Below are 18420 nucleotides of genomic sequence, written 5' to 3'. Positions count from 1 at the left end.
GTTACGTTATCAGCCGTGTGACGTCAAGTGCACCGTTTAGTAGTGCGTTGACGTCACGTGATCGTTTATTTAGAGGTTTCTACATGCGTTGACTTAGAATGCAGTGAAAGATGTCCTTTGTTGTGCTGCTCGCTCTTGGCCTCTTTCTAACGCTTGACGGCTCGGATGCCGTCGCATCTCAAACGGGATCCTCTTTCGAGCCCCGCCGAATCTACACTTACGTTTTTCACTCGAAATTGGTTGGAGGAAGCGTGCTGGGATTTGAAGAAACCGAAGCAAAGGTATTACGCGTAGAGGAATGCTAGGAGGCGTGGTTTCATTTTGACCGTTACTTTTTCCCAGATCGTTTTGAAAAACGTCCAAGGCAGCGAATTCCTCGTTTCTGTTTTGGAATTCAAGCAGATTGGACTCGAAGAAGCGAACGATGAGGGTAAGCAACGCCATATCAACGACGAAGGCAAAATAGCAACGAGAGGGGCGTCCGTTTCTCTCCCCCGCGCAGATTTGCCGTTGACGCAAGACGCTTTCGTCGGATTGTGGTGAGATCCAGCCTTAAACTGTAAGCGGCGGAAGTTATTACACTACCTTAGGCTCTCTTTCGAATACGGCTCGGACGGAATGATATCGGCTGTTGAGTATCGCGAAGGAGGCGACGCGAAGGCGATTAGCTTTCTCAAAACCGTTGTTGCCTTGTTCAATGCTCGGAGAGAGGTAGCTGGATCTTGTGTTGGTATGATGGTGAATCTAGTTCGGCTTATTTTAGTCTCTGAAAGATTCCTATGTTTCACTGGAGGTCGATCACATGGGTCTGTTTGACGTTGGGAGTTTCGCACTTATAGCTAATTGTATCTTTAGGTAAACATTTGACTCGCTATTCTGTTCAAAGAGACAAGAACAGCTTGGCAATAAAACGGTCGTTTGAAGAAAAAACGGCCGTGTCTGTAATGGAAGAGAAGAAGGTACTCAAATCATTATCATCATCATCATTATTATTATTACGTATTTTGAAATGGTGTAACTTTTTCAGGTTTTATATCTGAATTCCAACAACAAGACCATTCTCAAGATCAATGTGAACCAGACGTTTCGCTTTCTTCCGTCGAAACAGACCGAACAAGATCCTCCAAAGCTCTTTTCATTCGCAGAAGAACTTGGCACATTCCCGGCCTTCACGTCCGTTTTCTATCAAGCCAACCTGACGTTGTTGTCTACGACAAGGAGCATGCCTTCGACGTCCAAGCCAAAGGGTCTGACGCCGAGTTCACTTGAAGTAAAAACGGTGAGAAGATTGATCCACGTCCGCTAGACATTACTTTATATCTCTTCACACAGCACGAAAGGAATTCTGAAACTTTTCCCTCTGGTGAAGACCTACGAGACACTTCGTTGTCATCAGCAGAAATTGTTCGTTCTTTGATGGAGGCTGCAACCTCTGGAGAGGTCAGTACTTATTTGACGTCGCAAAAAGGAAAATTACACATAGATACGTGTAGGCAAACGAAGGAATGGTAAAGGCTGTGGAGAATTTTGCCACTGATAACAGCGTTGCAGGCAAGTAGTAACGGCACTGTTCAGAGCGTTTGCTCGGTTCTAACTATAGACTTTCTCTCTTCTATAGATTCTATTCGGAATCAGGCTTGGCTTACTCTTGGATCTCTCACTTACTCCTACTCACATGAAAACCCTGAGCTCGCGTCTTTGTTGGTTAAAAAAATTTCTTTGAATTTCAGGAAGTTGCTCAAGCATCGAAGCGGTATTTGGATCTAATAATTGTTATTTCTTTCTTTCGCCAAAGTCATCTCTCTGCTAGTAGACATCTCGAAACAAGTTGCTTTGATTGACAGTCTTGGCAATACCGGACACAGAGATGCACTCGATACCATTCTGGCTGTGACGAACGGAAGCGTTCAAGCTCCTTCGCAAGTCAGACGGGCGGCGGTGCAGGCGCTAAGAAAATACGACTGCATTAGGGTAAGCATCTGATAGTCGCTAGAGTCATACCATAGGGAAAAGGCTTCTTGGTAGAGCGCCGATACTTTGAAGGCGACTGCTTTGCTCGATCCCAACGAATCCGTGCGAAAAACGGCTTCCTATTATTATTCCCGTCATCCCAGGAAAGACGACGATGACTGGGTTGCCACTGAAAATCCGTTTACGTACGCAAAGAGTCTTCGTGAGTTGCTTTAATTAATTGGTTTTGATAGAATGAATGGAACGATGAAATCGACTCCCATTCACCACTCGGTCGTCCGGCGATCTTCGCCTGATCTAGTGCCTTCCCAGCACGAAATCAATCTCGCAACGCCGTCGGTGCACTGGCACAAGCGACTCGGGACGAAAAACATCGGTGCAGATTTCGGAACGGCGTCTTCGAGCAAAATGGACCTATTGGCAGGTAGTGAATGCACGACAGACTTCACATAAAGTGATAATACCGAATCTAAGATTCTTGGTCAACCGACTTCAAAGCCGATCTGCAAACCAGGTCGTGGGTTAATGCCAAGATCGGCTACCTGGGACAGGAAACTGATCTCCTAGAGATCAGCACGTGCTTCAACGGTGACTTTGCATATGATGCTAACGTAATCAAGGTTAGTGTGGAAGAGTCATAGATAGGTTTGCGTGTAAATCGAGTGTATTAGAACTACGATTTGAGTGCGGCCCAAGCGGCGGCTGAAGAATTTGACGTCATTGCCGCTTCCCTCGTTTCGACCATTCATTCCTCGGCTTCCGCTTTGGTTTCCAAATTGGCGTCAGTTTCTCAAGGCGACAGTCTCCCTGCCTTGTTCGAAGACGTTAAAACTGCGGGAAATAAAATCGTTCCTGCTGCCGAAGCACTGAATGCGAAACTCGCCCAGGCTTTTGACCAAATCCGACTTTACGGCGGTCTGATGTCGACAGAGAGGGCTCGCTCTGCTTTCAAGCAGTTTCGGTCACTGCAAGGCCTGACAGTAGAAATAGTTACTAATCTGTACAAGGTGAGTCGCAAACCGTTTTACTCAGCTCGTGTCTATGAAAAGAATATTTAGGTTGTTTTTGATGGAGCGTACGTCGATTTGCCCCACGCAGCTCGCGAAATTGATGCCGCTTTGACAGAAATACAGAAGCTACTCGAAACGTTCGTCACGTCACCTCAGCAGACGCTCGACGCTATATTGCACAGCACTTTGCGGTATATCGTAGCAGTGAGTTCCGGACGAGTTTTCTAACACGATTCTTTATGCAGCCTCGAAGCCGCTCTTGAAGTCATCCGATCGGTTGAAAAAGCGATTAGTTTGGCTTGTGCAGGAAGTGCAGGTACGTTCGTCGCAGCATTTCGATTTGCTCGAATCGATGTCACGTCGATTGTCTCTATCAGGCGACTGCAGCTCGTGGTTGGGCGTCACGGATGTCACCGATCTTTTGCAAGCGACTTCTCAGCTACTTGCCTCTGACTTTCAAGCAGGAAAAATTCCTGAAAGTTCACTAGCAGAATACACTGAATCGGAATTATTGGTAGTGTTTCCCCCACTCTTTCGGTCGTTCTTTGCATGCTGTTTCTGCAGGCGCATCAGCAAGAACAGGAGGCGTTCAAGGCGTTGCAGCAGACGTTTGACACGCTGCTTCCATCGGCTTTATCTGACTTTTCATCAGCGTTCGCTGACTTCAAAGCTGCCTTTAATCGCTTACAACGCCTTCTGATAGAGGCAGAAGATGGCTATACGGAACTGCGGAAAAGGTATCTGATAATGTACAGTATCGCCCAAAAGTGTTAGGTCCTCTGGAAATTTACCTTTTCAACGAGTTCTTTAGTGTTTGGTCCTATAGTTAACTAAAGAAAGTAGAACGCGTGCATGAGAGGAGCCTAAAGGAGCATTTTCTTTTTTTTCTCAAGTTACGAAATGGCCAAAGCAGAGACGACCAGAATATTCGGAACGAAGTTTCACAGAGCGTTTCCTCGCGTTTTCCGGAGCTGCAACGACTCGTGCGGCTGTGGAGTCTATCCCACCACAACTGGTGACAACTACGAATACGGCATCGATCTCCTGACGGCAGCCGATGATCAAACCGTAAGTTCATATTATGAGCAGTCCTTAATTAAGAATACGATATTTTTCGCTTCAGATTGTCTCTCCTTTTGCCGGAGTGGTCACTATTCGGGACAAAACAATTCGGCTACTTCCGACAGATTTTACTCTGATTAACTACGAAGTGGTCCTGGCGAACGTGGATCCAGCTATTTCGATCACAAACGCGAGTCGCTACGTTAGAGTCGGCCAATTCCTAGGCAGAGCGCTGAGCGGCTGCGGCTCGACTCCATTCGTGCACGTCACGATCAAACAACGGAAAGCGTCCGAATCGGACGTCGACACGTTCGTTGATCCGTCCGCGTTCGTTCTTCCCGTCGATCTTCCGCACGTTACGCCGAAAATTGACTGCAACGATGGCTCTGTTCTGTTCAAAGGACACGTTGTCCAACGATTTTTACCTCTCGTCGAGCCAACGTTTCAACGCGTCGAAAAACCAGTCATTCGAAACGTCAATCTTCCGCTGTTTGACGACATCAAGAAAGACTTTAGTGCGATAGCTGATCGAAGCGTGACTTCCGTAGAAGAGGAAGTTTCTCGAGGCATAGCCGAATTTGACTGGGAAACATCGGTTGCCGCAGTACGCAGTCTGCATCCTCAGTCCTGGTTGGATCCCGTGAGCGTTCAACTACCGTCAGCCTCGACCGCAATCAGCGAGATGAGCGTCAGCGAAGTGGAAGACATTCTGCAACGAGCGAACGCTCTTTCGTCTTTGAAAGAACTCAGGGACTCCATTAGTGCACTGGAGACGCGGCTTTTAGCCAAGACGTGCGACGATGTCAAGTACATTACGTCTTCGCAGATCCAGGATTGGCTCACCGAGAGGGGACTCGACACCGACGGATTGCGATACGAGTTGGCTAAGAGGCTCCGGCAAATACCTTCATCAGGTCAATATGTGATCCCCAAAGGGAGTCTCCATCGTTTTTATATGCGTTTGTTTTTGCAGGTTGTCCGGACGTTGAGTCTGGCTTGCCGACAAATTCGTCTACCGTATACTCCGTCGACGGCGATTGTCGTGGAATTTCCGCGTGCATGATATTGCAATACGGCTTTGCAAGACTTCCCACGCTTCTCACGGTTTCCTACGCTTCCTGCCGAGACGACCTTGCGCTTCGCGTGGACGACACTTGGACGGAGACAATAAGAAACGCTTCGACCTGTAACCGCTTTCTCTAATTTAAACTGTGGTCGAAAATGTGTTCTTTTTTTTTCGTGTAGCTAATGTTTCGAATTTTGAAGTGACCGGCGTATCGGCCGGCGGCAAACGGCTCTACTTGGAACTGAGCACCGAGGTAGTTGGATCGGATCTGTCTCTCGTCCTGCGAGCGAAGTTGTGCGATCCTAATTTTCTGGACTGTTCGCGTGCAGTAGACGTGGCGAAGGGTTTGCGTTTTTCTACGGACTGTCAACCAGGTAGGCACAGTCGAACAATCTGAAAAACAATTTGCACTCTATTCTTATTTAGATTCGATGCCACAAGACTTCGGAGTACGAAAGCTCAATCTTCACCAACTTATCGGCAAGATGATTGAAAAAGGTCTTCCCTCTCGGTCGATCACGAATCTTTTGCAACTTTTTGCAAATGCGGTGGTGTATAGAGTACGGTGCAGATAAAGCGTTGTGGTTTGGGCGCATATCTTCTTTTAGGCTGAGCAGTCGCATTCTCTACTAGACGCGTCTTTTGAAACGGAGTTTCCGCCTGTGACAGATCTTGTGCTTTCTAGCACGCACAATGTCACTCAACAGACTGTTGAATTTTTCAAATATGGTACGTCATTCAAAATTGGAGCAGCATCTACGCCGCTGGAGTTTGGTAAGAGATTTTCTCTTTTTCAAAAAAAAGAAAAATAAATAAGATGCGTTTCGTTAGATGTATTGGCAAATGGCTCGTACAGTGCCGTCCTAGACTTTCAGTATTCCGCTCTGGGCAAAACACTAACGGTACGTAAACGTTAGTCAAGAATTTCCGTGTCACGATATCTGATTACAGTCTACCCTGACGACTACAATTGCTGCTGAAATGCGAGGATACACTCGCTCAGGCGCGGCCAGGTACGAAGAAATCTCACTGACCGGCAAACTCATAGAAGCTCGATATCCAACGACGACAAAGATGTCTTTCAATAAGTGGCCTCTCGAAATAAGGTAGAAAACGACGGGATCATCTCTTCTAGATGTTACCAGTAAATTTAGCACCGACATGCATCTAACGTTGGTTCCTACGGATCTTGTTTTATCCACGAAAATCATACGAGAAACTGTTAACTCGAAAAGGACGGTGTACTCCAAAGACATTTGGAACTTTCAGACGCCGCCGCTCGACTACACGACATTCGACTACAGAAACGAACGATCAGACGCAACGCCGCCAGTCCCGATGCCCCTCTTTTGCGTCGATCCCACGGCACCGCCGAGCGACGCGGCCACGTGTCACGTTCGCCAACTCGTCGGTCGACATCACAGGAACCCGGCCTTTGAGTTGGGCAGCGTCGTTTACGAAGACCTTTCCGGAATAAAGTTGTCGTACCGCGTGGGAACTTACGACGGGGGCTCCGACGTTGTCGTCGAGACGCCTCTAGCTGGACCCGTCTTCTCATCGACGGCGAGACTCGTCAGCGGAAAGAGGCTCTACTTTACGATCGTTGCGGTAAACCAGCAGGGCTTGACGGCTTTAACGTCGTGCGAACTCTCTACCTATGACACGACGTTGCCGTCGGGATGGATAAGACCGTCGTATCTTCTTTCCAGTCATCCGTCGTACATCGGTGCCACTCTTGCTGTCTACGACGATTCTCCTCTAAGGGACAATCAAGAGGAGATGCTTAGCATAGGAACGAGCTCTTTTAGCAGCGAAAACAGGGGAACACATTTTTCGAGCTCAATTTTGACGACCGAGAAAGACGGCACCTTGATTCCTTTAAATGCTTTTGGCTCTTCGCAAGTAAGAATATTCAAAAGGATTATTAAATTAATTAAGCAATGTACGCTTTATTTTAAGGACGGGTCGAGGTCAACTTCGCCAGTCAAAGTTTTTTCCAGCATTGGGTCGGCGTCTGATTGCGCAAAAGAATGCCTCGCGCTCGCTAAGCCGCAATGCAAATCGTTTGACTACGTTTCAACGGACGCTCTCTGTCTAATTCACGATTCGGTTCTCGGCGCGGACGAAGAGTTGCAGAGCGCCGCCAGCACGAAACACTACACCCGAATAGGTGTAGGCAACACAGCCGTACTTGAGCACTCGGGACTCTCGTTGGAACACGGAAAGCTCTATCACTTCGGCGCGAAAATCACGAACAAGTTGGGATACTCGACCGTGCTGTCGTCGTCGCCAGTTCTCATCGATCTGACGCCGCCGTCATTGAGCCAATTGCATAATATTCAAAGTGATTTTCTTCGGGCTGATGGTTGCCTAGCAGCAATAAATCAGCGCTGCGTGAACCCGTCGCTTCTGTCGAATCACCGGTACGGGACGACTATATTTTTAAATTATCTCACACGTGAATCGTATCTTTAGAATCATTTCAGATGGACCGGGTAGTCAAGCGGTATTCTGGGGTCATAGTCCGTACGTTGAAGCCGCCTTTACCACGGCAACTAGTTACGTATCAGGTACAGCGACGTAAAGGGAATGTACCCCACTGTTTACCGGTTTCGTCTCTTTAGCAAATTGGAAAGGGTTCTACGACAACGAAACTGGCATTTGGGGATACACGTGGTGCATTGGATCGGCGTTGGGCAATTGCGACGTATACGGTCCAGAAGATCCTCAAGTGGGAATCAGACTCGATACAGGTACGCCAGAACCATTTGTGACAGAAGATCCCCCACCCAGTCTCTCATAACATCGTAGATCTCACTTATGTTGCCGTTACCAATGCGAAACTGACGCACGGGAAGACGTACTTTGTGACTATTCAAGCGCTGAATCGCATCGTCCACGGAGGCGCTCTCGTAACAAGTCTTCGTCACTCTGTTCCTCTCGTTGTCGACACGACGCCGCCGTCTATTTATGACGTTGCCGTCAGTAGTTTTGATCACGACACTGGGAGTCTAGCGTTCACGTACAACGCAAGGTAATGCGAATTTATCTTTTCTCGTGCGCATCGTTGAGATTTTTAAAAATGCAGCGACGCCGAATCGGGTATTAGGAGCGTTTACTTTGGCTTGGGAAAGTCGCCAGGAGACGTTGAATTCCAATCGTGGCAGAGCATTGATCCAATGAAAACCGAGCACTCAACATCAGTGAACATTACGAAAGATACGAGAATTTATTTGCTTGTCAAGACCGTGAACAGAGGTGATTTACACTTCTCTTCGAATTGTACTGCTTAGCATTTGATGTCTCGTTTTTAGCCGGTCTCTCAGCCACTGCTTCAGATACAAATGGGCTTCTAATTCCGGAGGACGTTCAGTTACCGACGGGCTTTGTTTCAGACGGAGCCGAAGGTGATGATGTCGATTTTCTTCAACCCGGAAACCCAGCGTGCCTCCACTGGAGAGGATTTACCCACGAGAGCCTCAAAATTCAAAAATACGTCGTAGATCTTGGCACGCGTCCCTATGGAAACGACGCTAGCCGCACAGACGCTCAGAGAAACACGACTAGAACTTGCCTACCTTCGCATTCTCTACTCCCAAACGTTACGTATTACTTCACCGTGACGGCACTGTACGAAAGCACAAGATCAAACGTTTCGAGCTCTTCGGATGGATGTAAGAAATGGGGTCTCTTTTTTGGGATCCAATACACCATATATTGATTTTTCTAATTTTTTAGTTCTGATTGACGCGACTCCTCCCACTGGAGGCTGGATTCGAGACGGCGTCAGATCTCTGGGCTACGATTTGAACATCTCATCCGATCCAATGTCGATCTCGGCGTATTGGGGCGGCTTCGAAGACGCGGAGTCGAATCTACGCTACACCGTCGCCGTCTTTCGAAGACCCTCAACTTCAGCGTCATTCACCGAAATCGCCAATCAACCGCTTCCCGGCGACGAGCGGGAAATAAACTGGTTTCATCTGCAGTTTGACGACGGCGACTACGTCTACGTAGCCGTGACGGCAATAAACGGAGCTGGTCTGAATTCGACGGTTCAATCGGACGGGTTCCTAGTCGACACCACGGCACCTGAAGTCGTCTACGTTCGCGACGGAACCGAAGACGAAGATTTAGAATTTCAGGCGAACGATTCTCGAATCGATGTCGCGTGGAAGTTTGTCGACAGCGAGTCGCGCGTTTCCTACTACGAAGTCGCCGTCCTGCAACTCGTTTCCGGCTCGAGAAGTCGCATTTGGCCGCCCGTTCTGAGCGGAAATCCCAGCGCAGAACGAATATCGAATTCTACTATTTCCTCCTGGAGCAAAACTGGTCTATCTTTGATGTCTGGTGAGAAATACGTCGTCTCCGTAACGGCAGTCAATAGAGCGGGATTGTCGGCGAATCAAGAGAGCAGTGGCATCGTCATAGACACTTTTCCGCCGAACGTTGTCTCGTTGAAAGTTCTCGATTCCGTTGCTAGTGACGACGCGGAATCGGTGCTGATTTCTACAGCCAATTTAATACACGCTAGTTGGTCAGCTGTTGACGATGAAACGTACGTGAGCGAATATTTTCTTGACATTATTGACGACAAAACCGGCGCGTCTGTGCTGCCGTTGGGAGACTTTTACAGTGTGGGACTTCGAACCAGTTCCGTAATTGATCAGCTCAACTTAAAAGTCGACAACTTTCGCAACGGATCGTTCTATCGCGTTTTGGTCAAAGCAGTGGATGCGGCCGGCAACGTTTCTCCTATCAAGCGGTCAAAAAAGATCGGGTTAGTTTAGCTATTCAAACCGGTGTTATAATGATATTTAATTTAACAGAGTTGCTAGTGGAGATTCGACTGGAATTGTTAAGGACGGACCCGATCTAGTCGATCTCGAGTTCGACGACGAAGCGAGTGCCATAACTGTCACTTTTGACGGTTTCGTAAGCGAACTGTGCGAGATCGATCGCTACGAGTGGGCAATAGGCTATAGGGACACTATAGAAGCATTGCAACCGTTCACAAGTGCCGGCATCGTTGTCACTGAAGAACGGGCTACCAGAGATCAACCAGGCAGCGGACGAGCGCAAGCGCTGCTACCTGGTTTAGCAGAGACGGCAGAGCCGATAGTAACCACTGTCAGAGCTATAACGTTGTGCGGTACAGTTTTCCAATCCTCGTCCGATGGAATTCAAATAGATACTTCTCCGCCTGACGTAAGCCTAACCCATTTTGGTAGTCGATTGCCGAATGGTAGAGAAGTGGCTGGATCGACGTATTTTGCCAAGCCCATTCCTGTCTCAGCAAGTTGGACTGTAAACGAAGACACAGGCCGAGAACAAACAGTAGCAAGTTATTGGGCTGGAACGTTTCCTGGTGGCGATGATTTAACAGAACTAAGCGAAACGCCGTTGTCGCGTACAGAGGATGGTGCCATACAAGCCGCACTCGACGGACTTCCCACTTTTATAACCGCTTCAGTGACTAACGACGCTGGTCTGCAGGCGAAAGTCACGAGTGATGCAATTGTGGTAGACCAAACTAGGCCTATCGTTGGCAAAGTACGTAAACGCACAAACTCTTTGCACTAAATGAAATTTATTTTTTCTTTTAGGTCACCTGTCCGTCGGTTTTAGAGTCAGCCAACAGCACGTTGATGTGCAGTTGGTCTGGCTTTCGCGATCCTCAGAGCGGCATTGACGTGCTTCAATATTCTGTTGGCTATTTCAAAGGTGATGCGTCGGTTAGAGCTTCGACGGATCTGCCCGCGTCAGCAACGTTCTTTGCGACTGGAAATCTCGATTTTGACAAAACGAGACCGATTTTTGTCACCATCAAAGCTGTGAATCTTCTCGGTTTGAAAGCGAGCGGCTTTTCGGACGAAATTCGCGTAGACGAAACCCCTCCTCAGCAAGGACAACTCAACATACAAGCGGATGTCGCCGAATTATTGGGCAACGTAACCACTTTGCGATACGCAGAAAACTGCGTAACATTGCCAGGATCTCTATTGGTATCGTGGCACGGATTTGACGATGTTGAATCGAAAATAATCAGGTAAGAAAAAGAAACGTACAAAATTGTTAGTGCAAACTGCAGCCTGTGTTTATTAAGGTACGAAATTGGCTTGGGTAGCGTAAAAGGCGCAACCGACGTCCACGATTCGGTCTCCTTGGCACCAACGGCTGACAAATACGAATTCGTCGACATCGACCTATCTCCTTATACAGCGAAGAAAGTGTTCGTCACTCTAAGAGCCTACAATGAGTTGGGCGTTTACGCTCAAGCTATTCACGACGGCGTTGTGTATGCTCCGTCGGTCAAATCGATGCTCGCCTTCGTCCACGACGGTACCGGAGATTCGGACTCTGATTATCAAGTGTCCACAAGTACCGCGGCTGCTACGTGGAATCTCGCTAGTTTTTGTCCTTTGCGAGAGCTCAAGTGGGAAGTGCGACGCGCGGACGACGCCGTCGGCGTCCCGCTGAGCGAACAAGACGTAAATTCTCGCGCTCAAACGTCGAATCGCTTGGCTGCGAGAGACGGAGAAACGTACCGCTCGGTTCTCTACGCGAAGGACAGTCTAAATCGCACCTATACTCTCAAGTCGAACGGGACTACGATTGCAGTGAGATTTCTGAAGCCGGCAACTGTTCGTGACGGAAAGGAAAAAGACGTCGATTATCAGTCATCTAGTTCGACGATCAGCGCCAATTGGGACGCCTTCGGAGAGAGCGGAGTTTCTTCTCAGCGTATTGAACGCTACAAAATTGCTATCGGCAACGACAAACGCCACGCTTCGACGAGATGCAACGTCGTTCCATTTACCGATGTTGGACTGGTAACGACCCACACGCTAAACAATCTCAAACTGACTCCAAGGAGTGTGCGCTACTATATCACTGTCAGAGGGTGCAGCGCTTCAGGCGCTTGGACCGATTCCACTTCAGACGGCGTCTTTGTCGGATATGCGGAGGGCATAAAGGCTAGCAATATCTCGCTTCCTCTTTATCAAGGAATTGTCAGTGAATTGACGGCTCATTGGGCAGAGTTTGAATCGGAAAATCTTATTGAAAAGTACGAGTTCGCCGTCGGAAAAGTCATGTGGAATGCGACTGTTTTGCGATCGTTTTGCAACGATTTGAAATCGGATTATTCTGATGACTTTGACGTCATTGGGTTTCAGAGTGTTGGCACGGACACAGTCGTTACGTTGACAGGAATCTCGCTGCAGCACAATTCTTCTTATTTCGTTTCCGTTCGAGCGGTAGATAGGGCTGGCAACTGTCTGGTAACGACGTCTGAAAATCCGGTTCTCGTCGATACAACACCGCCTGAAAGGGGCGTCATTCTTGTCGGAAATGATGCGGCAATTGGAAAGTCAGAAAAGGAGGAAAGCGCTCGGCTGTCCTTTGTTGGTAAAACGGACGAGATTGGTCTATCGCTCGCGCAATTTAGAGACGGAGAGAGTGGAATTAGCGTCTATCGCGTTCGCTTGTTCGAATGGAATGACTGCGGCAACTATTCCTCTTCTGCCATGACATCCATTGGAGAAGAAGTTACTTTGGATTATGCGGAAGTTGTCAGCTATTCTTTTCGCGATATCAAACTGAATCCTTCTATGGTCTACGTTGTCAAAATTGAAGCCGTGAATCGAGCAGGACTTGCCTCGGTAGCGCACAGTTCACCAATTCAAGTTGACGACACCGATCCCGTTGGCGGAAATGTTAAAGACGGTCTTAGTTGGACAGGCGACATAGGATATCAGTTCCAAACGAACAAAGTTGATGGCACCTTCACCTATAGTTTATCGCAGCCAATTGGTGATGATGAAGACCCGTGCTTCATGATTAAGTCCTATCCTCTTGTTTCGCCGGATTCGAACTGGAAAAGAATAAATCAGAAAGGGTACATCGTAATTACCCGCGTTCTCTTGAAATTTTCTTATTTGTTTTTGCTTGTAGATTACTCGCCCTTGGCGGAGACAACAATCTTGAGTATGAAGAAGATCAAGTGCAGTTTGGTCCTGATGGAACGAACATCACTTTAGAACGGGTACAGCGCTTGAAATTCTCATATGCTATTACGACACCTAGTACCGCTTTAGCCTAAAGACGGCAGTGTGATGCTTAGTGGAGCTTACGGCATTCCTGTGGACATTTGGGCTGGCGAAGGAACTATAAGCTTTAGCCTAAAAGGACCGTCTTCTTCACTGGAGCTGGACGCCTACGCCGTGCCATCCGTTGTTTTCTGGAGCGGTCCTGAAGGAACTGTTGGGGATTTCGATGCTAGCGGTAAGAATCGGTGTCTTCTTTCTCATGCAACCACGTGTAAGGACTAAATGTTAAAAATAGATAAAAGTTCTACCAACGCTGGGTACGACTCCGTGGGAATGCAACTTCGGCCAGGTTTTAATTTCTGAAACACGATTAACGCATTTTTATTTTTTTATTTACCTCTACCTAGCCTACGTCGCTTCAGACGGTTCTTCCGTTGCCGAACAGATTTTGCTATGGTCTCGTTTCTCCAACGGCACTTCTGATCACCAAACGATTCAGCTTCCGCTGAGCGTCGATCGCAACGCGTTTCATAAGTACACGTTTTTGTTCGAAAAGGACGAGACCACTGTCGATTTTCAGTCGTCTGTCACATTCAATTTCGACGGGGATCGGCTTGCTGTTTTGCATAACTTGCCAAGCGCTCTATCCAAACCGAAGATGATCTTTCACGTTTGGAATAGAGACGGACACGTGCCGCCGCCAGTTCCGTTTAATCCTCCCCGAACGACGATTACGGTCAAAGACGTCACCTTTTCAGCGACTTCAAACAACTCTTGTAGCTACGGGAAGCCTTTCTACGACTGGGAAAGTCCCGTTGTCGCCTTTGAGGCAGGATTAGGACGGACGCCTCTAACAGATGACGTCAAAAGTTTTCAGGTAATACAGTACAAGCCGACTCTTTCCTTTTGTATCACTTTCTTCTGTCTAGACGGTATTCAGACCGTGCAGACTATGTGTTAAATCGTCGTGCCCAACGACTGGTTGCGATGCCAACTGCACCGACAGGGATCTTCGCAACGTTTCTTTCAGTCTCACGAATCTTCGCTTGGCTCCCTACGCCAATCATACGTCATTTGTCCAGCCGGAAATCTTATCCTTGAACTCTCAATATCGCCAACCGGCCGTTTACTTCCTCTCCGTCAAGGCACAGACGGCATCGGGACGATCGGTTGTCGTTTCGTCCAACGGCATCACAATCGACGTCACGCCGCCCGTTCCTGTCTTCGTCGATCACATCGACGTTGCCTGGGATCTGTACGAACCGACACGTCACCAGAGCAGCAATTCGACGATCGCCTTGCGATGGCGATTCTACGATTTAGAGAGTTTCGTCGTCGACTATCAGTGGGCAGTGGGATCGCGCTACGGAACGTCCGACTTGCAGAGTTTTCGGTCCGTTGGCTTGAAGACGTTCGCCGTCAACAATCAATTCGACGGGATTATTCGAGCGAATCGAACGTACTACGCGTCGGTTCGAGCAACGAACGGTGCCGGGCTGTCGGACGTTGCGCACAGCCTCGGAGTGACGTACGTGGCGAGTGCTCTGGATCCCGACGTCTTTAATCAAACGATTGCCGTCGTGCCTCGTTTTGCGATTGAGACAGAGAAGAATTTGACGGCGACGTTTGAAATCGAAAGAATCAAGCGCACCGATCGTCTGGGAGTTTCGTGGGGAGATCTTTCGCTCGTTGACACTATATGTAAGCCCCCTCCCCCCTAAAAAAAATGGTGAACGTAAAACTTTTGAATTTGATTTGTCTAGACTGGCGAATTGGTACGTCGCCTGAGAGCGAAGACGTCTTGCCTGAAATGGATGTGGGATTTGCTGGGGGTAGCGAAGCGCTGATCGAAAACGCCTCTTTGATTCTGAACGGGCAGAGTGTTGGGCATGTGACGGATCTTATTGCTCGAGTGAAAGTATGCGAATTAAATCGGTAATTTTTTCTATATTATCGGACTTTTTTTCTGTAGCCTGGCTACTACGAATCAGAAAATTTCTTTCGACTGGAGCCAGGTCGAGTCACCCATCACCGAATAAAAGTCTGCGACCTGTCTCATCAGTGTTTCAATGTTGCGCCTAGTCCAGTCGCCGTTATAAGTAAAACATCCGTTCTCCAAGCTTCAAAATAAATCTCTCGTCTCTCTCTTCTTCACTCCCTAGGAGACGAAGATGTCGTCGACATTTCCGCAAGCGGAGAAGATCTACGTCTAAGCGTTGCTAGGTTACGCTCAGCAGATGCTGTAAGCCAGGCAGATAAGCCGCACAGCGTGACTGTAGAAACAACTGGCGGTAATCAAAATATCATCTGTTTCTGCCGGTGTATGTAAACTTCTCTTTAGGAATGCAACCTAGCAGTGCAATTGTTATAGGATTGCTTTCTAGTCAATCGATTACCAGCAGATATTCGCCAGAGGTGCCCTACGTCAGCAACTTCTTTGAAACGAAAACAGAGACCGAGAGGCATTTGGCGGGCAGGTAAATAACGTTCTGCTACTCTAAAAGAATACAGCTGACGTTTGAAATTAAACGAGTGCAGACTAACCGGTTTAGCCGGTCCAAGCTTCTTCGTCTCAATTTTAAACCTGGAGAGTCTGCAAGGGCCTTTGATATTGAATGCTAGTTTCGACACAGGGCTTGATTGGTCCGACACCGATCCTTGGCTCGTATTCTGGGATTTGGGTATTGGTGCTGACAATGTAGATCGCGCAGACGACTAACACCACGCACTTTTAGACGCAAGCCCACCTAGATGGGTCGAAGTTTCGGCAACGTGCGGAATTCCGGACACCATAGATTTTGAAAAAGGAAGAATAATAGGCAGAGTAAGTCGACTATCTACGCGTACTCCTATTTTGACTCATGAACAATACTTTTTTTTTCGATAGATGTGTTCCGACGTTCCGGTATCGTCTGACTACGTTCGACGAAAACGACGCGAAGTGGACAATTCTACAACTCCCACAAACGTTACATCGTTTCTGAATCGAGAGACGCAGTTCGCCGTTGCAAGAACGCTCAACGACACGGTCAATACGCCGCCTCGTCTCGCCCTCCCGCCGGAAGGAATAACCGTCTACGAAGACGTGGGCACGGGGTCGACACCATTTCAAATCGCATTTGTGGACGCCGAAAAAGACGCCGTCACCTATTCCGTCGAGTCCCTACCGCGTTTAGGAACGGCGACGATCGATAACGCGACGGGATTACTCACTTACGTTCCTTGCAGCAATTGCATCGGAACGGATCAAGTTCTTATTCGAATCACCGAAATTCCGTTTGCCGATCACCGACCGCTTTCCGACGAAGCTCTGCTAACCGTTCGAATCACGAACGTTGACGACTTGCCGCGAATGTTTCTGTTTCTCGGCGTTGACGAAGGCGACGCAATTGATCCGAGCACGTCAACAATTGTATACGTGGAGGCGAATCGAACGACGGGAAGTCGCGTTGCTCGCGTTGCCGCGTACGATTTTGACGGGCTAAACGACGATTTGTTATTCAGAACGACGACCTCGTTTGGAACGGTTAACGTTTCTGTTTGGTTGGACGCCGTTGGCTCTCCAGGTGCGTTTCCTGTCGACTGGAAGAGCGCCAATGTTTCGGCCGGAGATTTTATAGGCGATTTGACATTTTTAGCGGCTGATTTATTTTACCGGCCATCGTCGTCTAGCAACGATGAAATCAAGCTTTCAGTCAGACATTTGGAGGGAACGTTCTCTTCCATATATACAGTGAAAATCGTTGTTTTGTCTAATCCGTGCCTAAACGACGGTCAGTGCGGTGGCAGCGTATTGGATCCTAATTGCACTGACAGAGTGGCCAGGGAGGCGAGTTTTGACGGATACACATGTAAATGCAAAGAAGGATACGGCGGAACTTACTGCGAGAAAAGGCTAGTTCCTCCAGTTGAACCCACTCCAAGAGGTCAGTTTTCGCATCGTCAAGCGTATATAAATGATCTGACGACCCAGCTCTTGTAGTTTGTCCCGAGGGTGTTCCTGTTGTTCACTGTGAAATGGATCCGTGCGATGGGGCCTATTGTCCGTCTCACCCGTCAGCAAACTGCACTGCAAATTACTGTGGAGCCTGCACAGCCGAATGGTTTGTAGACGGCCGGCAAGTGCAATGTACAGGTAGGAACTTCATCTCTTGTTATTTAAATACTTAGCGAATGACAAAACTTGTCACTTAGCCAGCAGCAATTCTAACGTTTGCCTCCGGCCGATAAGAACAGGTGACGTGCAGCTGAATTCTATCAAAAAAATTCTCATTGTTTTCCGTGTAGCAATCTGTTCTGACGTCACTTGTCCTTGTGAATTAGAACAGCGTCCATGTCCTTCTGATGCGGTTTACATTATGAAAAGGTCATCGGATTGCTGCGTCCAATGGGAATGCTCCTGTCCAAACGGCAGCTGTCCCTACGGCATGCAATGCGGCGACGGAGTGCAGCCCAATCCGGAATGGCGTGGTCACGGTGCACCGGGTCGGTGTTGTCCGCTGTACAACTACACGGGTAAAAAATTCCCCAGCTGGTTCGCTGGACGCTACTATAAGATTCGTAACAGATATCGATGAGTGCGGCGAGAACAAGGGTGGCTGTGAAGAAATCTGCGTAAATACTCCGTATTCGTTCTATTGCACTTGTCCGCAAGGGAGCACGTTGGCAAAGGACAGCTTTTCTTGTGGGGGTACGTTGTGCTGCAGTACGCGCAGACTTCTCTCTAATACCATTCTTTTTTATTAGTGTGCGTATACGATAGCAAGGAATACAAGATAGGTGACCGAACTCCTTTCGGAATACGACATATTTGGTAAAAACGGCAGTGTACTTCTGCAAAAAAATATCGTGAGGCGCCTTACCTTTAGTGAGTGCTCAACGGATGAAAACAACGCTGAAAGGTGGCACTGCGATCCAGCTCCAGAGACAACCGGTACAAATGATATCTGATATAATGGAACGTCTAGGGTGAGACCTTCTATTATAGGGTGCATCTATAATGGATGGATGTACTGGCCTGGCGAATCGGTACTTCAAAAAGAAAATAACTGGTGCGGTATACGCGTTCTTAGCATCAACAAGTCTGAATTATTCCTTTGCAGGATTTGTTTGCAAACAGATTCGGGAAACCAATGGATAAAGCAGTGAAGTTGACGGCTGACTGCCAAAGTACTTTCGTATGCCCTTTTGTGTGTCCTTTTGATGCGTTTCAACTTTGTGTGTGTGATCACTAATGTCCTAAAGTTTTCCGTAGAGTCTA

At 48.0% G+C, this 18420-nt stretch overlaps 1 protein-coding gene across 2 annotated transcripts in view; it reads left to right on the top strand.

Annotated features, from left to right (window-relative positions):
• LOC136190796 (uncharacterized) overlaps nt 1-18420 on the top strand; it is an 18727-nt gene extending 307 nt beyond the window's left edge. The window contains exons 2-59 of one of the 2 annotated variants that reach the window (XM_065979063.1): nt 98-281; nt 343-430; nt 503-539; nt 591-711; nt 764-806; nt 856-959; nt 1028-1279; nt 1333-1440; nt 1494-1551; nt 1619-1753; nt 1814-1971; nt 2026-2156; nt 2205-2395; nt 2446-2591; nt 2643-2978; nt 3030-3172; nt 3227-3297; nt 3359-3495; nt 3546-3718; nt 3875-4049; nt 4105-4957; nt 5017-5229; nt 5289-5483; nt 5536-5669; nt 5718-5883; nt 5941-6011; nt 6061-6215; nt 6264-7011; nt 7069-7532; nt 7585-7679; nt 7734-7862; nt 7921-8143; nt 8198-8367; nt 8424-8783; nt 8848-9889; nt 9939-10662; nt 10716-11158; nt 11216-13009; nt 13066-13156; nt 13209-13395; nt 13456-13509; nt 13568-14037; nt 14090-14861; nt 14924-15078; nt 15133-15259; nt 15323-15451; nt 15502-15637; nt 15699-15841; nt 15896-15984; nt 16048-17086; nt 17143-17295; nt 17355-17396; nt 17448-17675; nt 17728-17850; nt 17907-17973; nt 18029-18093; nt 18148-18211; nt 18263-18420. In XM_065979063.1, the coding sequence (XP_065835135.1) occupies nt 111-281; nt 343-430; nt 503-539; nt 591-711; nt 764-806; nt 856-959; nt 1028-1279; nt 1333-1440; nt 1494-1551; nt 1619-1753; nt 1814-1971; nt 2026-2156; nt 2205-2395; nt 2446-2591; nt 2643-2978; nt 3030-3172; nt 3227-3297; nt 3359-3495; nt 3546-3718; nt 3875-4049; nt 4105-4957; nt 5017-5229; nt 5289-5483; nt 5536-5669; nt 5718-5883; nt 5941-6011; nt 6061-6215; nt 6264-7011; nt 7069-7532; nt 7585-7679; nt 7734-7862; nt 7921-8143; nt 8198-8367; nt 8424-8783; nt 8848-9889; nt 9939-10662; nt 10716-11158; nt 11216-13009; nt 13066-13156; nt 13209-13395; nt 13456-13509; nt 13568-14037; nt 14090-14861; nt 14924-15078; nt 15133-15259; nt 15323-15451; nt 15502-15637; nt 15699-15841; nt 15896-15984; nt 16048-17086; nt 17143-17295; nt 17355-17396; nt 17448-17675; nt 17728-17850; nt 17907-17973; nt 18029-18093; nt 18148-18211; nt 18263-18308 (14937 nt within the window). In that variant the 5' untranslated portion in view covers nt 98-110 and the 3' untranslated portion in view covers nt 18309-18420. Of the gene's footprint in view, nt 1-97; nt 282-342; nt 431-502; nt 540-590; nt 712-763; nt 807-855; nt 960-1027; nt 1280-1332; nt 1441-1493; nt 1552-1618; nt 1754-1810; nt 1972-2025; nt 2157-2204; nt 2396-2445; nt 2592-2642; nt 2979-3029; nt 3173-3226; nt 3298-3358; nt 3496-3545; nt 3719-3874; nt 4050-4104; nt 4958-5016; nt 5230-5288; nt 5484-5535; nt 5670-5717; nt 5884-5940; nt 6012-6060; nt 6216-6263; nt 7012-7068; nt 7533-7584; nt 7680-7733; nt 7863-7920; nt 8144-8197; nt 8368-8423; nt 8784-8847; nt 9890-9938; nt 10663-10715; nt 11159-11215; nt 13010-13065; nt 13157-13208; nt 13396-13455; nt 13510-13567; nt 14038-14089; nt 14862-14923; nt 15079-15132; nt 15260-15322; nt 15452-15501; nt 15638-15698; nt 15842-15895; nt 15985-16047; nt 17087-17142; nt 17296-17354; nt 17397-17447; nt 17676-17727; nt 17851-17906; nt 17974-18028; nt 18094-18147; nt 18212-18262 lie in introns of both variants that reach the window. The other variant, XM_065979062.1, reaches the window with a different exon arrangement.

This window comes from Oscarella lobularis, chromosome 8 (assembly GCF_947507565.1).
Source record: "Oscarella lobularis chromosome 8, ooOscLobu1.1, whole genome shotgun sequence".
NCBI lineage: Eukaryota > Metazoa > Porifera > Homoscleromorpha > Homosclerophorida > Oscarellidae > Oscarella > Oscarella lobularis.
Note: the sequence above shows the minus strand (reverse complement) of the source record. Positions and strands in the feature narration are given on the sequence as shown.